Raw genomic sequence first — 17,281 nt, 5'->3', positions numbered from 1 at the left:
ATCATCACACGTCTATTCTTTGTCACAAAGGAGTTCACACACTCTCACACCTTAGCCCAGGGGGGGACACGTCTCATCTGTCTTTTTTGGGGGGGGGTATTAGAAATCCCAGAGAGTGTCAGAAAAAAACAAGCCACTGAGCCGCTAACGTGCGACACAAAACCACCTGAGAGGTGACACGTTATCAGTAAACTAAGTCATAAGTCATTTTAACCTGAAAAAATGGGTTCTCATGTAATTTTTCTCAATTTTAGCACTGTTATGGAAGGGGAAGACACATACTTATGTGTAACACAAAGGGTTTGTGTAATTGCAGCTGACCTTGCTGGATCATGTTTTAACCTCGAAGCAGAAATTAAAACCTTCACCGAGCAACATGATAACAGGCACAACGAAGGCCCTTATTAACTCTTCCTCACCAGCAGGAGGTAGTCAAGTCAAGGCTAACTCCTCACTTCAAAGCTGTGCCTGTTAGAAACTGGTAGACATGGGACCGCTTTACTGTGCTTAGTGCTTTTATTAAAGTAAACGTTTCATTTACTGAAAGTTGTTCTTTGGGATTCCCAGGGATGCACAACACCCACAGTGCAATTTACTTCATATTAACATTTTATTTCTTTGGTATTTCACTCTACATACATATAAACATGTTTTAAAGTGTTGGTACTTTGGCCACAAACTCCCGCGTTGCATTTGCTGAAACTTGTTATCCCGTTTCTTGGCAGCAGTGTGACACGACAGAACGCTTCCGTGCATCTGTGAGGATGCAGGTGTCACCTGAGCTGATGCTGGCTGGTACTTTCGCTTACGTCACTCCTGTAATGCAACTCGCACCTTTGTTAACATGCAGGCACTTTTTTGTTTTGTTTTGGTCATTGCCATTCAGTCACTGCGTTCGCTGTGAGAAAACGCACGTAGTGTTCAGAGAAATCTGAACCCGACGCATCCTCTGACTGCGGCCTTTTCTAACACCATACCGAGCCCGTGGAAGGCAGCGGTTGTGTAACATCTGTACTGTACATCAATACATTCGTACACCAACAAGGTGTTTGCAAAAGTGCATATTTACAGAGTGCTAAAAAAGTCTAGGAAGAAGTATAATCTCTGCAGAGTGTCACAGGCGAGCTTAAAAGGCAAATCACACATTGGCAGTTTAAGGACTTCCTACAGATTTGATAAAAGGACATACAGTAATTTTGGCCAGTGTGAAGACTATACATATATCTTCCCCATAAAAAAAGGCCCCCATATTCTTAATTTATATGATGGTCAATCATATGTAAAATGTATTTTATTATCAGTCTCAATTGGTCATATTATCTACTTCCACTTTGTCTAGATTCTGATCTATAAATCAAATGGCAGGAGACTGAGTGTACGAAAAATATAAAAATGAATGGGACAATGATAACATGTCACTGCTGGTCGGAGGACATTTTCTGAAGCGTTTTACAAGCAGAGGGGACTTCGGTCCACAGTAGCACATTTGAAATACTTTTATGTTTTGACATCAAGTCTTTCGTCAAGTTTCCCGACACAAGAAAAGGCATTTAATAGTTTTCAGGGAACCATCTCAACTAATATGGTTTCTGTCCTTCAGGGTCCGCTGCGGGTTGTCACATCTCAAAGTGACGGTAGATGTTCTCCACGTAGCTCAGGACCCTTTGCCAATCAGGACCTCCTGCTCTCAGCATCTCCTCTAACGTCTACGGAGCAAAGAAAGGAAACGCATTTGTGAGCTCAGACCTTCATTCCGTGGTGGAAGGAGACAATTTGCAATTCTAAAAGACACGAAGGCGTACCAGGATTTGTTCAATCCCAACGGCCTCTCCCGTTTTGAACGCCAGGCTGAGGTTCTCCCTCTACAAAGAAAAGGAACGAACACCATCAATCACATGGTCCTATAAATTATACAAGCGGCAGGAGGCGGGTCCTACCTTGTTCTCCGGCGTGAGCTCGGCGTAAGGGACGTGTGAGGGGAGGTAGGTGTGGAACACGGCGCAGAAGGCCAGACCGTCGGCCCAGCTGCTGCTGAAGTTGGTGATGTCGATATTCTGCACGGAGGAGGGGGGGGGGGGGGGGGACAGAAAGGATTACGGTGGCACCGGATAAGCTGATAGGTTTGAACAAACCATTGCTCGTGTGAACGGAATCCTGGATCCGGGAATCACCTCGTAGCCGTGGGTTCGGCTCTGACACCAGCGGAGAAGAGAGTTTCTCTTTGAGCCTCCGTGGCGGCGCAGCAGCAGGTTGAAACCATCCTGGGACCTGACAAAGTGTGAAAGACTATATATGAAAACAGAAACCCTGGACCCTGTCATTGACAGGAAGGCCCGATGCTTTGCCAGCGTGTGGGTGTTTGGGGGAAGACTCACTTGGTGGGAGGCAGCTCAGTGAGGGTAGCGTTGTGCTTGTTTAGAGACCCCTCACGTTTTCCTGCAAAGGAACCATAAGTCATTACACGACAGCATGCTATGATCAGGAACACTAAGCAGCGGTGGAGGGAGGCACGGTCAAAGATGCTTATCTTTCTACGTGTCTAAAGGGCAGCAGAGTGAGCTGTAAGATATAACATATGTTAAATAGATTAAAATGTTCTTATTGTTTCAAATGCAGTGGACAAGATGTATGAAGTTATACAAAATGGAAATACTCCGGTAAAGTGCAAGTGCCAGTAGCCTAAATATACTTAATCATATTCCACCACTTATTAGAGCCCAGACTAGTCTAGAAGAGCACGGAGTTCTTCCCAGATCCAACGTCTGAGTACACCAGTTGATCCCTTTTCAAACTGTACAAAAAGTTTATTTTCGAGGCGCCACAGCGTGTTTGTAAATGGCGTACAGTGGCGCATCGTACTGACAGCAGTGATGTGAGTCTGACGCATTTAGGTCGTCGAAGTGATGGCGACCCATTTGCTGTATAAACAACAACTACACAGGGCACCATAAATATGTAAAGGGGTAAAACTGGTTACATGGAAAATATGAACAAACCCACCGGTTTCACTACTCGACCGGCTGTCTTGCCAATCCAGACTTCTTCGGCCTCTCAGTTGCCCCGAGTTCTTCACAAACAAGACAACACTCATTCAAAATTCTGCTTGAATCACTACACACGATCTTCAAATCATGAATTCAGCGTGCGTGCATTTCCTGGCTAAGAAGCCAACTCTAATGGAGGTGCATCCTGAAGATCTCACCTTGTTTGTCAGGCCAACGGTTGAGGCCGAATGGGGCTGGAAGGTTCCATTCTGCATGGTGGGGGAGCCCGAGGAAGCAGGTAGTCTGGAAAGGCTTCTGTGACATTAAAATACAGAGTTAGGAGAACAGGCCACATATATCAAATCAACCACTTTTATCATATTAGACAGGTGTTTCACTCCAGCTGTGGAAAAAGCAGTTTGAACTGTCGCAGACAAAAGACACAACCATCACCGACCTGACCAAATTTGGTGAATAGTATTTATTTGCCACTAGTGGGTCAGAGAGAAAAAATGTGGTGGGTTCTTGACTTTGTTTGGAAATACCTTACGGTCGGAACACATTTAAGTGCCATTTATACGCGAAGATGATGCATCAGTGTGTTCCTTCGCCTTCGCCCCCGCCCCCCCCCCCCTCCCCAAACATCACACAAAGGTCACACAGTTCACCTCACCGTGACCTCTCTGTGGTGGCTGTCCTTCGAGCCTCCTCTCCGTCCTTTTTGGTCACGTTCCTCAGGTAACGCTGGGTCACACCTTTGCAGTCCGCTCTGGCGTCCTCGACACTCCTCGTCGGCCCGTCCTGACTCCTGCCCCCGGCCCCTCCCCTCCCCGGCCTGCACGGCCCCCTCTCCCGGCCCCTGGGGGTCCCTCGGTTGCTCTCAGAGCCCTCGGTTGCTTCTCCGTTGGGCCTCTCTGGTTCCTGACGCGGAGCCTGGGCGACAGCAGCCAGCCTCTGCCTGCTCTGCTTCAGCTCCCCTCTCAGGGCCACCAGGTGCGTATCGGCCTCCTCCTGTCTCTGCCGGGAAGCGGCCAGCTCCCGCTCCACGTCCTCGTGCGCCGAGCGCAGCGACGCGAGCTCCTCCTCGGCCTCGGCCCTCAGGCGGTCCGCCACCGCCACCGCCACCTGCAGGTCAGCCTGGAACTGCAGCCAGTCGCCGCGTTCTGTCTGGAGGGCAAAGAACGGAGGGGCAGGGAGGGGGTTCAGGTAAAGAACAGAACATATTCAGTCATTTAAATGTCTAGCAGCAGATTTAGTTTCTTATTTGACTTCTGGGTCAAAATCCATTATAAAATCAGAACAGACGGGCAATTCCTACAGCGGATATTATTCTACTGCAAATCCTATTTATACAATAACTGAATACAAAGGATATCAAAGGACAAAAATGTCATTTTTAAACCCAAACTAGACTGACAGCCACAAACCAACATAGCTGGAGCCTAAGCAGACAACGGCTGTAATCAAATATCTATTTGGAGAGTTGAACCGAACTGAGCAACAAGCTTCAGAGAGGACGGGAGCTGGCGGGTCCACTCCAACGAGGCACGACTGGATGGTGAAGGGTTTGCTCACGTCATCTAAAAAAACACTTTTGTTCTCAGCTTTTAGAAGAAAAAAAAAAGATTTCAGCATTTTTTCAGCATGATTTTAGCATGTCAAAGATTAAAGGAATAATAAAGCTGGCTTTCCCGGTCCAGACTATTGAGTCTCTGTAGTCGAACCGTATGTGTACGTGGAAGTTCGTCCATTTCGCACAGTGAAATTGGATGATGGTGCCTTTATTTCTGGCGCAAAAGGTCCTATAAATCAACCTTTTTCCGGGACGGAAAATATTCCAGCCCCAAAACAATTTTTATTTGCTGTGTGAACTACTCATAACAAAATTGAATTGATGAATGAAATTAATCCCACACAAAAAACATGACACTGAACACAAGCTCAGTTTCCTTTCTTGAGGAAGACGGATGGCAAAGACACCAGGACCTAAAAAGAAAGGTTGAGCAACTATTATATTACAAGAGGGAATATAATAAAAAAGTGGATGAAATCATTCACAGATTTAATACGGTTCAGACTTTGGAGGAACGTGAGGGAGATGTGAGGAGGAGGGGAGCGGTTGGTAATTAGATGACGAATGGATGGAGATGTGGAGGAGGAGGAGGCAACATCAGAGTTTGACCGTTGACTCAAGACCACAGCTGGACTTGATTACACTGCGCACACACACACACACACACACACACACACACACACACACACACACACACACACACATCTCATATTACCCTTTTCTCTCCCACGTGCAGCTCCCTCGTTCTCTTACCACTAAACCACACTTCATCTTTCTCTGCACATTCAGGGCTAAGCTGCGGCGCATTGTCTCCGGTAAAATGCGTCAAATGAATAGTAGCATCGTGGTCGTTTAGAGATGTTCTCGATTAAGTAACACACCCGTTTGGCCTTGAAGGATCTCGTCTTTGTTATCTGGACACGACTCCAACTGGAGCATGTCCGTTTGGAGAAACAGGAAGGAGTGCTCATCAGGTTCCCGCTGAGATAAGGGTGTGGATTGTCAGTCTTAAGAGACAAAACTGGAACTCGAGTGTCCCGCTGCAAGACCAGATGTGGTATCAGATGCATGCACATGCATGATTGTGTCAGCGTGTGTGCAAGCCATCTGTTCCCCTCCACACCCATCGTGGTTCTGAAACATTCTCGGGGGAAACGGCCCAGCTCGGCTCCCCTCTCCAGCTCAGGCTGAATAGGCCGTTACCGCTATTAAGGGACATTTCACTTTCTCTACAGCAGTCAACCTAACGCACAAAACGGGCAAATTCCCTCCGACTGGCCCATCTAAACGTCTGTAGACATTTAGATGGGCCAGTCGGAGGGAATTTGCCCGTCAGTCCCACGTCAGACGTTTAGATGGGCCAGTCCCACGTCACTGCCATTAATTTGTCACTGCAAATGTGACACAGAGAGTCCCCCTCTCCCCAAAAGACACCCGTAAATCCTCATTCTACACGTGAACAGCCTGCGTGGCCTCCAGGGACCGGCCCCCTTTTTGCTGGAGCAGCCTAGCGAAGAGCAAAAGAAAGCAGAGAGGGAACCGGGAGATCATTCCTGGAAATCTCCGGCGGCGTTCACCTGGAACTGATTCCAAAGCGGGGCTTTGTGATCGGCGAGGACTCCAGAAGGGAGAGAGCACAACTTTAACGAGCCCCCCCCCCCCACACACACACACACACACACACTACCCATGAATGAGTGTTTTCATTTTTGTCGGTCAAAACAATTGAAGAGTGGTGGTGCGCATAAGCACAGGCAGATGGCACATCGCATGAAACCCTTTTGTAGCTCGATGCACATTGTCCAACCATGTGTGTTTTTTAGAATTCAGCTGAACTACAGTACAGCAGGAATACATTGTGAATGTGTAAAGACAACGAGGGCATTTGGGGGCTGGAAGAATAATAACTTCTTATATTGAAAAGGTCAAAAAACGAGGTCAGAGCTAAAGCAAAAAGGCCGAAGCCACTTTAGAGGAGTCAGATGAAAAGATGGACGGAGGAGGAAGAGACTATTTACGGGGCGAGGAAGCGAAGTAGAGGAGGGCTGGGCAGAGGGCAGGGGAGATAGAGGGGGGGGCGGGGGGGGATAGAGTGGCAGCAAAAAGTCTGAAGAACCGGCGGAGAGCCGAGGGAGGGAGGCTTCGGCGCGGAGCTTCAAAAGCCACCGCGCCAGCCCGGACTTTCAATGCATCCAATCGTGTCCATGAGTCCTCCGTCTCAAGTGGAGTGCACACACAAAACACATGGCCAGTCAGCCACTGCGCCCCCACCCTCCACCCTCCATCTCGCCACAGAGCACAAAACAAGTTGTTGTCTTCCCGAACAGCCGAATGTGAACCCCCCCCTCCTCCGCACTTCACTCCCCTTTCTCCGGCTCGCAACACAAACAGGCTCCCTGGGCAGCGGTGCAGACCGGGAGGGCTCATAAAGGCGAGCTCTGCGGGCTTATATTGCCCCACCGAGGGCCAGAGTAAACACAGTTTTGGATCGCCACGATTTTCTAATTCCTCTCACTGGTTCATTCTACCACAGGTCTCTCTGAGGTTCAGCTGGCCAGCGTTTCCTGGTCCCTTACCAGGTTGTGGGAAATCGGAGGAGAGAGGAAGGAAAAAACAGGAGAAAGCAGGCAGTGAATATCAAGTAGGGACGGAGGTGACTGGGAAGTGTGGTGTAGAGGAGGAAGTGGTTGTCATGTGTTTCAGATTAGCGAGTGGTTTCTATATGATGATCTAGATCATTCATAGAGGCAGAAGGAGGAGACGGGGGGGGGGGGGCAGGAGGAAAGAGGGACGGGGTTCGACGGAGGCGTATCGTTGGGTCATATTCCAGCTGTCGTAAACTGTGGCAGATATAGAGGGAGCTGGGAGCCTCGTAGGGGAGGGAAGAATTTGGACAGAGCGTCGCACAGGAAATTACCGCTGCATATCGCCATCCCCATGAGAGCATGCACCGCCCAAGCAACGGGACCGAAGAATGCTTGCGGAGTTTACGTTTTGATCGTGCGTGGTTTCCACATCGCTAGCTTCGGGAACCCAATAGTGTTTCAAGAGTGGCAAAAAAATCAAATTAACCATGCAAAGAAACGGGTGTCCTGCTAGCGTTTCCACATTTAAGTAGCCACACCCCGACTGTCTAGGACAAACCAGTAAGGGCAACCAAACAAACTTTGACAGATGACAATCTCAAAGGTTTTTCCTTTTTGGGGCCCCGAAGAGACGCGGAGGACAGGAAGACCTCCATTAGCAAAGCTGCAGATCCCAGAGGGGCCACAGTGGTTCTGCGATGGAGGAGGGGTTTGAGGGGGACGGGGTATCGCTGTTATCTCCTGGACGAAAGGTCACAAGCGCTACTCTGACTGATGCGCGGCTTCCTGTTTACGTCGCTAAACTCATTGGATTTTGCTGGTTGAAGAGGTAATTGTTGCTAGCTGGAGCTAGCTCAATAAGCGTATGCTAGCTGCGTGCGTTTGGTAAAATCTTTGGGCGTTCCCAGCTGACTCGTTTTCATCTTGAGGGCCCTGCAAAATGCGTCTTAAATAACATGATAGTGTCACACATACGTCCACATCATAGTTTATTTTTCATCTTCACTGGGTGTTCACATCATAGTCTATTCATCTCCACTGCATGTTCACTAACTCTCCTGTCATTTCAGATCCTCCCACCTCGTCACCTGATTTCCTGCACCTGGTTCTCCTCACCCTCACCTGTGGTGCCTTCCCTCGTCAGTCACTCACTATTTAAGCCAGTCACATTCTGTTGCTCACTGCCAGATTGTCTTGTGTGTTCTACCAAGTTTTCCAGCGTTTCCCGAAACCATCCTGTTTTTCTCGATTCCGACCTCGTCTGTTCCTCGACCCCGATTTACCTGCCTGCCCCGTTTTGGATTTGTCTGCCTGTCTGTGTGCCCTCCTGATTCTGACCCTGCCTGTCCTCGTCTACGGATTACCTGCCTGCCCCTCTGGACTTGTTTGCCTCCTGACGGATCTCCCGGTTTTGACCCTGCCTGAACCTTGATTAAAACCCTCCTGTCTTGTCCATCGTGTACGAGTCGTGCATTTGGGTTCTCCCGTACTCCGGTATCAGTAACCGTGACAGTACAATCTGGCCAAACATGAACCCAGCCGACCAAGAACGTACCGAGCCCGAAACCCCGAATCCAAGCAACATGTTGCAGCGCCATGAGCAGCAGCTCCACTTCATGGCTGAGGCCATGCAGTCTATGTCGGCCCGCCATGAGAGCAGCATGGAGTCCCTCCGCGACCACCTGCGGAACCTCGCCGTGGTGACGCGTACTCCGGACGTCACCCCCGCTGCTGCCCAAGCACCCACCTCCGCTCCAATGTCCGACGCACGTCTTCCTCCACCCGAGCGTTGTTCCGGCGCTCCCGGTTCCTGTCGACCGTTCCTGGTACAGTGTTCGCTCGCCTTCGAGCTCCAGCCGTCCGCGTTTCCCACCGAGAGGTCCCGGGTAGCGTACATTGTTTCCTTGCTCACAGGGAGAGCAAGGGATTGGGGAACGGCCGAATGGGCTAAACAGACTTCTATCTGTTCCTCCGTCGCGTCGTTTTCCGAGGCGATGCAGAGGGTTTTTGACCATGCCACTCCCGGACGAGAGGCGGCCCGGGGACTGTTTGGTCTGCAGCAGGGAATACGATCCGTTTCCGACTATTCCATTGACTTTCACACCATGGCAGCGGAGAGTGACTGGAACCAAGCCTCGCTTCGCGATGCCTTCTACCACGGATTATCCAGCCGCGTAAAGGACGAATTGGCAGCTCGGGATCTCCCTGCTGGTTTAGACGAGCTGGTCGCCCTCGCCATTCGGATCGACGGCCGTCTGCGGGAGCGGAGAAGAGAGAGGGTCGCTTGCGCAGCTTCAGGATCACCGCCGCGCCAGTGGCCGGAACCGCGACGGGCACCAACCGAGGGTGGACCTTCTGAGTCTATCGCGGGGCCAGAGGCAATGCAGCTGGGACGGGCTCGACTCGCTCCGGCTGAAAGGCACCGCCGCCTGCAGGCCAACCAATGCATGTACTGCGGTCAAAGCGGTCATTATGTGAACGCTTGTCCAGTAAAAGACAGGGCTCACCAGTCAACCAGAGGGCGCTGGTGAGCCGGGAAGTTAGATTAGAAATGCCCTCTCGACCCCAAATCCATGCCCAGTTGTTTTTCCAGGATAAGAGCTACACTGTTCCGGTTCTGATTGACTCGGGTGCAGACGCCAATCTCCTCGACCAAGACCTGGCCTTCAAGATGGGGATTGAGCAAATCGCTTTGGAGAGACCCATCCGGGCCACGGCGTTGGACGGTCGGCTACTCTGCAGGGTGACTCATCAAACCACCCCGCTGCGCTTGGAGATGTCAGGTAACCACAGTGAAGCACTCACCTTTCATGTACTTCATGCACCTCAACAACCAGTCATTTTGGGGTTTCCATGGCTTAGGAGGCATAATCCGCACATTGACTGGGCTACTGGGACTATATTTGGGTGGAGTCCTCACTGTCACGCGGTTTGTTTAAAGCCGGCGTCTGCCATTAGCCGCTCCGTGTCTCCTGAGTCCCCAGATCTCACGGGCGTACCCGAGGATTACCACGATGTAAAGGAGGTGTTCAACAAGGCTCGGGCCACCTCACTACCGCCTCACCGCCCGTACGATTGTGCTATAGACCTCCTTCCGGGCACCTCGCCCCCAAGAGGGCGACTATTCTCTCTGTCGGCCCCTGAGACTAGGACTATGGAGAAGTACATCAGCGACTCCTTGGCTGCCGGTCTCATTAGACCGTCGTCATCCCCGGCCGGCGCGGGGTTCTTTTTTGTGAGCAAGAAGGACGGATCCCTGCGACCTTGTATTGATTACCGGGGACTCAATAACATCACCATCAAAAACAGGTATCCACTTCCACTCATCTCATCTGCTTTTGAGTTGCTACAAGGGGCAACCGTATTTTCCAAACTAGATCTACGCAACGCTTATCATTTGGTCAGGATCAGAGAGGGGGATGAGTGGAAGACGGCCTTCAACACTCCCAGTGGACATTATGAATATTTGGTCATGCCATTTGGCCTCACTAATGCCCCAGCTGTTTTCCAGGGGCTGGTAAACGACGTTCTCCGCGATCTGCTCAATGTCTGTGTTTTTGTCTATCTGGACGATATTTTGATTTTTTCCAAGTCTACACAGGAGCATGTGATACATGTACGGCAAGTCCTCAAGAGACTCCTTGAGAATCACCTCTTCGTTAAGGCAGAGAAATGCAGTTTCCACACCTCGGAAGTATCTTTTCTGGGCTTCGTCATCAAAGCCGGCAATATTCAGATGGACCCTGCGAAGACCAGGGCGGTGGCAGACTGGCCCCAACCCTCCACCCGCAAAGAACTGCAGCGTTTTTTGGGCTTCGCCAATTTCTATCGGCGGTTCATTCGGAACTACAGTGCTGTGGCTGCTCCTCTCACCGCTCTAACCTCCCCACAAGTGCCCTTTCAGTGGACCTCGGTAGCGGCCAGGGCATTCGGGGAATTGAAAACACGTTTTACCTCTGCCCCTATCCTTGTTTTCCCAGACCCTGCTCGCCAGTTTGTGGTGGAGGTGGATGCGTCGGACACCGGTGTAGGAGCAGTTCTCTCGCAGCGGTCGTCTACAGATCAGAAGGTTCATCCATGCGCCTTCTTCTCCCGGAAACTGTCTGCCACGGAGAGGAACTATGACATCGGGGATCGGGAGTTATTGGCGGTAAAGCTTGCACTGGAGGAGTGGAGACACTGGCTGGAGGGAGCTGACCAGCCGTTTATGGTATGGACTGACCACAAAAACTTAGAGTACATTCGCTCTGCCAAGCGGTTGAACTCCAGACAGGCAAGGTGGGCTCTATTTTTTAACCGTTTCGAGTTTACTCTAACTTACCGGCCGGGCACGAAGAATGCCAAACCTGATGCCCTGTCCCGTCAGTACCAGTCCAGGAGCTGCGTTCAGAGTCCGGAGAACATTCTCCCCCCTGAATGTGTTGTTGGGGCAGTGGCCTGGGAGGTGGAAGAGGAAGTAAAACAGTCTCATACAGCGCAACCGGCACCGAGTGCCTGCCCCGATAACCTTCTGTTTGTCCCAGCGAATCTGCGCTCAAAGGTCCTGCAGTGGGGTCACTCTTCCCGCCTGGCTTGTCACCCGGGAGTGATCCGCACGCTAGCTCTGCTGAAACAACGGTTTTGGTGGCCCACCATGGAGAAGGACGCTAGAGAATTCGTCAGTGCCTGCATTATCTGCGCTCAGCATAAGCCCTCTCACAAGGCTCCATCCGGCCTTCTTCACCCCCTGCCCATCCCTCATCGTCCCTGGTCCCACATTGCCTTGGATTTTGTAACCGGCCTACCCCCATCTGACGGTAACACAGTTATTCTAACGGTAATTGATCGCTTCTCCAAGTCTGCTCAACTCATCCCTCTACCTAAGCTGCCTTCTGCTAAAGAGACAGCAGAATTGCTATTACAGAAGGTGTTCCGCCTGCATGGTCTGCCCGTCGATGTGGTCTCCGATCGGGGGCCACAATTCACTTCTCATTTTTGGTCTGAGTTTTGCAGGCTACTGGGGGCCACAGTCAGCTTATCGTCTGGATTTCACCCACAGTCCAACGGTCAGGCAGAGCGGATGAACCAGGAGATGGAGACTTCTCTACGCTGCATCTCTTCCCGCAACCCCCGCTCTTGGTCCCAGCAACTCCTATGGGTCGAGTATGCCCACAACACACTCCCCAGTTCGGCTACCGGGCTCTCACCTTTCCAATGTTCTAGAGGATACCAACCTCCGCTGTTTCCGGAGCAGGAACTGGAGGCAAGCGTCCCTTCTGTCCAGGCGTTCATTCAGCGGTGTCGGCGCACCTGGAAGCAAGCCCGCTCCACGCTCCTGCGTACCTCGGACCGGTATCAACGGTCGGCTAATAGACGTCGCACCCCGGCACCCTGCTACGTCCCGGGACAACGTGTCTGGTTGTCCGCCCGGGACCTTCCACTCAGAGTGGAGTCCAAGAAGTTGGCGGCTCGATTTGTGGGTCCCTTTCCAGTCTCCAGGGTCGTCAACCCTGCAGCAGTCAGACTCCAGTTGCCGCGGGCCATGAAGGTCCACCCCACCTTTCATGTCTCCAGGCTAAAACCTGTCCTGGAGAGTCCACTTCAACCCTCCTCCAGACCCCCTCCGCCCCCCCAGCTCATTGACGGGGGCCCAACTTACACGGTCCGGCGCCTACTCAAGTCTCGTCGACGGGGTAGGGGGCTGCAGTATCTGGTGGATTGGGAGGGATACGGCCCAGAGGAGCGCTTGTGGGTCCCGTCACGCCACATACTAGACCCTTCCCTGATCAGGGACTTCCACAGAGCACACCCGGACCAGCCCAGTGGGACGTCGAGAGCCGTCCCTAGAGGGGGGAGTTCTGTCACACATACGTCCACATCATAGTTTATTTTTCATCTTCACTGGGTGTTCACATCATAGTCTATTCATCTCCACTGCATGTTCACTAACTCTCCTGTCATTTCAGATCCTCCCACCTCGTCACCTGATTTCCTGCACCTGGTTCTCCTCACCCTCACCTGTGGTGCCTTCCCTCGTCAGTCACTCACTATTTAAGCCAGTCACATTCTGTTGCTCACTGCCAGATTGTCTTGTGTGTTCTACCAAGTTTTCCAGCGTTTCCCGAAACCATCCTGTTTTTCTCGATTCCGACCTCGTCTGTTCCTCGACCCCGATTTACCTGCCTGCCCCGTTTTGGATTTGTCTGCCTGTCTGTGTGCCCTCCTGATTCTGACCCTGCCTGTCCTCGTCTACGGATTACCTGCCTGCCCCTCTGGACTTGTTTGCCTCCTGACGGATCTCCCGGTTTTGACCCTGCCTGAACCTTGATTAAAACCCTCCTGTCTTGTCCATCGTGTACGAGTCGTGCATTTGGGTTCTCCCGTACTCCGGTATCAGTAACCGTGACAGATAGTAGTTTCGTCAATGAGCTAAATCAGAGTGCCGCTTCACACCAGTGAGCCTGCAAGTAATTAAACACTTCCAGGCCGGTGGGTGGCAGCTCAATAATGGTTGTTAGGTGATGGTCATTATCATACCATGATCATATTTAAAAACAAACAAACTTTCTCACCTGTAAAGTACTCCTCAAACTCTTCACTTCTGTCAGTAGATGCTTTAGTACCTCTGAGGGAAGGACACAGAAATGTCAGATGACTTCCAATGCATATCATATTTTTAAAAAGTTTAAAAGGAGAGGAAACAGATCAACCCTTCTCAACACAGGGAAATGCGAAGCCCACAATGAACTGAACCTGGATATGATTCACCATCAGGATATTAAGTATATTGTTTTATTTCCCACCTGCAGTGTTTTTGGCCCCGTCCTGACTGGCAGTGATACCCAGTGTTGACCTACACTCTTCCAGCAGCTTCTCCAGCGCCTCGCCCTGGCCGTCCCCACCTTCGTGACCCCCCTGTAAAGACTGACTCCGACCGCTGTCCCTTTCCTTCCAGTTCGGCCCTGAAGAGCCGCCCACCACAGGTGAGGCGCTACGCGGAGAGGCGGGGCCCTTTGTGGCGCCGACGGCCACGGCCCGCCCCTGGGAGGCCAGAGGTCGCGGGGTGGAAGTAGGAGGACCACCGTTCCTCCCCAGAGCATCTTGTCCTTTACCCACAGTGCTCCCTGACTTGTCGTGGAGGGGGCTGACTCCGAGGCCAAGAGTGAAGCTGTTTGAGCCGACCGGTGGATGAGGCCTCCAATCAGGAGCGGCACCGCGGGCGGTAGTGGTGGCGTTGGCGCTCGGCTGGGCTTTCTTCCCGCCGGATGGGGGGACTGGGACGGGAGGTGGCGATGAAACCGGCGCCCCGGCGGGAGGGCGAGGGGGAGTAGTTTGAAGGAAAGAGGGGACACCGGGCAGGGAAGGAGGCCCATCAGTCTGTGGAGAGGCAGGAGGAGTGTGGAAACTATCCCCAACTAAATCCAGATGAAACAAGAAAAGCAAAGACACGTTTTAAAAGACACACATGCTGTATATTGGGGCTTGAATGTTTGGTTGGCTGTGTTTAACTGTCAATTTACGAGGCTACTTGTGCTTTTATTCCCCCACTGTTCCGAACTCAAACAGAACTCATGCATATCATTTGTAATCTGCTTTGGATAACAATTCATCCTCCTTTAAAATGACTCCTACTCTTTCTCCCTAACTGAAAGATCCAGAGTGAATGTATATGTGATGTAATGGGAGCGTGTGTGGCGATTGGCTGGTCTTAAAGATTTAGTTAGGTCAAACATCCAGTATAGTAACAAAGCTGTAACGTTATGAATAATAATACAACACAACGGGATTGAAAGAACTGATGGAGAAACCGAATCATGGGCAGACTATTAAAAGAAAAAAAGGTTTACCGCTCACTACTGTGGTATGTTGGAACTGAAAAAAAAAACACATTCTGAGAGCCGAGCAGGCCGGCAAACATTCAGGCCGGGCCCCCGAAGATGAATGCTTTAATACGGACATTCCTCTGGAGCCGCTCATCCACAGCGCTGTGTGTCACATTCATTCTCTGACATTCAGGAACACACACACTTACACAGAGGGGAAATGTTTCCCGTACATAGACCAATTTGCAGCAGGCAGGCGCGAATACATTTCCAAACCTGACACAAAGGCAATAACTCGGATGATTTAAGCCTGGTTCTCCTCGGCTGTAACAGCATGCCACTAATAACAACTTTAAAAGCTATGGGAACCACTGGGCTACGTGTATCCGTCTTTTCTTTCCACCTACTCCTTGTTTGGACTAAAGCCTCATTGCAAGTAAAACAAAGTGTTTTTTCCCCCTCTTTTTTTCCATGTTAGCAAAGTGATGCAGGGCCAGCTGCGAAGCCAAATCATTGGGAAAGAATGACGGGATTGTCTTGGAACTTTCTTGTGTCACCTCGGCTTTTTGTTCGTCCAGCCATGCGCACGGGTGGCAGGATGAGTGTGCGCGTGTGTGTGTGTGTGTCAGGTAGCATCAGGCCTCCTGTGATTAATCCGCTGCCCTTGTGCTGAGCTGGGGAATTCTGCCTATTCATCACAGCTGGCCTGAACGGATCATATAGGGACGCCAGGAGAATGACCACTCTCTGTGCAACACACAGGAGGCCGGCCAAGATTCCTGCTGCAGCTCAGCACGCACACACACACACACACACACACACACACACACACACACACACACACACACACACACACACATGCACAACGCCTTTTCACAGCTTGCTTCTCCTTGTGTTGCCTGCAAAATCCCGAATGGCGCTCATTCACCCGTCATCTCCCCTCTCTTCCTGTGTTTCTTCCTGTACCATCCTCTTTCTACCTCATGTGTCAAGTGGGCTGACTTTCTATTCTCAAAATATCTCCAAACATGAGTCCAACACACGTTGCCAGGTCTGCGTGTACTGCCGAACATTGGAAATCCATTAACAGACCGAAGGAGATTTAAGTGATTTGCTCCGAATTAGTTAAAAAAGATAATAACAATAAAGGAATTGAGGCTCATTGAGGTGTGTGTGTGTGTATTTTGTGTTGACCTACCTGTGGGTCCATGGCTGTCCTTGCTGGAAAAGTTACCCATACTGCAGTATTGGTGTGTGAGCCGATGATGGGGGGCCTGCGGGGGTTTGATGCTTTTTTTCACAGCTCAGACCAAAGTGACCTGCACACGCACACGCACACACACACACAAACACACACGCAGAGGACATCCAGAAAGATGAGGGATGAAGTGATGCGCTTGCGCTATAGACAGTTAACCGGTTCAGGGACCCCCACGTCTTCAATGGGGGGATAGATTGAAACTCCGGTAAAGACAAACTCCGCGCCATCGAAACAACTCAACTAAGGGCACTAACAAATTGTATCCAACTTGTATCCAAAAGAATAACATGCGGCTGTAACGCCTTTGACGTTACCCAACGCCGTTTACGCGACAGTTAAATGTGCATCCGTGAGTTTATAAAAGCCCCTTCAACGTATCGCACGCGACGTTTAAAAGCGACGCGTCTGCATTCAAAGAGCAATGAAAAGCGCATACGAACCCCTTTTTTAAAGCGCAGAAACCCCCCCACTGCGTTCTCGGAGAACTCTTCTTCTCCGCTGTCCGACGTGTCTCTGCGGCGCGCGGGCCGTGCGCGCTGCGCGCCAAGTGCGTCCCCGCGGAGGAGAGGCCACGGCGCCGCGTCGCCGTCCGAGCGCACTCTCGATCCCCGCGACATGCTGCCGCTGCAGACGTCTCACTAACACGCAGGCACAAAACACCGAAGCCAAAGAGCGGGGAGGAAAAAACCGAAACCCACCCAAACAAACCATCGGCGGAGAGAGCCGGGCGGCAGATGGCGGCCGGAGGGGCCGCTGGATGTGTCCACTAGATGCGTCCGCTGGATGCGTCCGCTGGAGGGCGCCCCCAGGCCGCGATAGGGACAACTTGTTGCCGCTGGGATGTTTTAGTTGGTCCTCGGCCGCTTTACTCTTTAATATGAAGCCGACCCGGTGACCCGGTGACCCGCTGTGGCAGACCGCGCCGGGCCGAGCAGCGTTATTGCACCCGAAGTTGTGCAAAATTATTTAAATTCAAACGACCCTCCCCCCAGTGAATGCCTGCACATCAAACCGCTTTTATGAACTTTGAGTTGTATTATCCGCATGGTGGAAATCACCTTTCTGCTAACTCTTTT

General features: G+C 51.3%; 1 protein-coding gene across 3 annotated transcripts; it reads right to left on the bottom strand.

The window, feature by feature from the left end:
- Positions 1–598: 598 nt before the first annotated feature.
- Positions 599–17,038, bottom strand: LOC120833098 (uncharacterized). Of its 3 annotated transcripts, XM_078089499.1 has the most exons (13): positions 16,904–17,038; positions 16,143–16,263; positions 14,344–14,536; positions 13,925–14,301; positions 13,694–13,746; positions 3,658–4,151; positions 3,203–3,299; positions 3,001–3,067; positions 2,376–2,436; positions 2,172–2,268; positions 1,938–2,054; positions 1,803–1,862; positions 599–1,706 (listed from the first exon to the last, which is right to left on the bottom strand). In XM_078089499.1, exons 2-13 carry the CDS (start codon positions 16,180–16,182, stop codon positions 1,617–1,619), a joined length of 1,746 nt encoding a protein of 581 aa, XP_077945625.1. In that variant the 5' UTR covers positions 16,183–16,263; positions 16,904–17,038; the 3' UTR covers positions 599–1,616. The 3 variants fall into 3 exon arrangements, with proteins under 3 accessions (XP_077945625.1, XP_077945624.1, XP_040055876.2); XM_078089498.1 differs by having other exon boundaries at positions 13,925–14,536; XM_040199942.2 differs by having other exon boundaries at positions 13,925–14,536; positions 16,646–16,964.
- Positions 17,039–17,281: the final 243 nt, after the last annotated feature.

Source organism: Gasterosteus aculeatus, chromosome 15 (genome assembly GCF_964276395.1).
Source record: "Gasterosteus aculeatus chromosome 15, fGasAcu3.hap1.1, whole genome shotgun sequence".
NCBI lineage: Eukaryota > Metazoa > Chordata > Actinopteri > Perciformes > Gasterosteidae > Gasterosteus > Gasterosteus aculeatus.
This window is presented reverse-complemented; position numbering and strand designations above follow the sequence as displayed.

Excerpts from the sequence above, each read along its gene's own strand:
- LOC120833098 (XM_078089498.1), bottom strand. The coding sequence starts at position 16,182 with ATGGGTAACTTTTCCAGCAAGGACAGCCATGGACCCACAG. Across the intron at positions 13,747-13,924 it reads CGGGGCCAAAAACACTGCAG|AGGTACTAAAGCATCTACTG; the intron begins GTGGGAAATAAA and ends TCCTTCCCTCAG. Across the intron at positions 3,068-3,202 it reads CCGTTGGCCTGACAAACAAG|AACTCGGGGCAACTGAGAGG; the intron begins GTGAGATCTTCA and ends TTGTTTGTGAAG.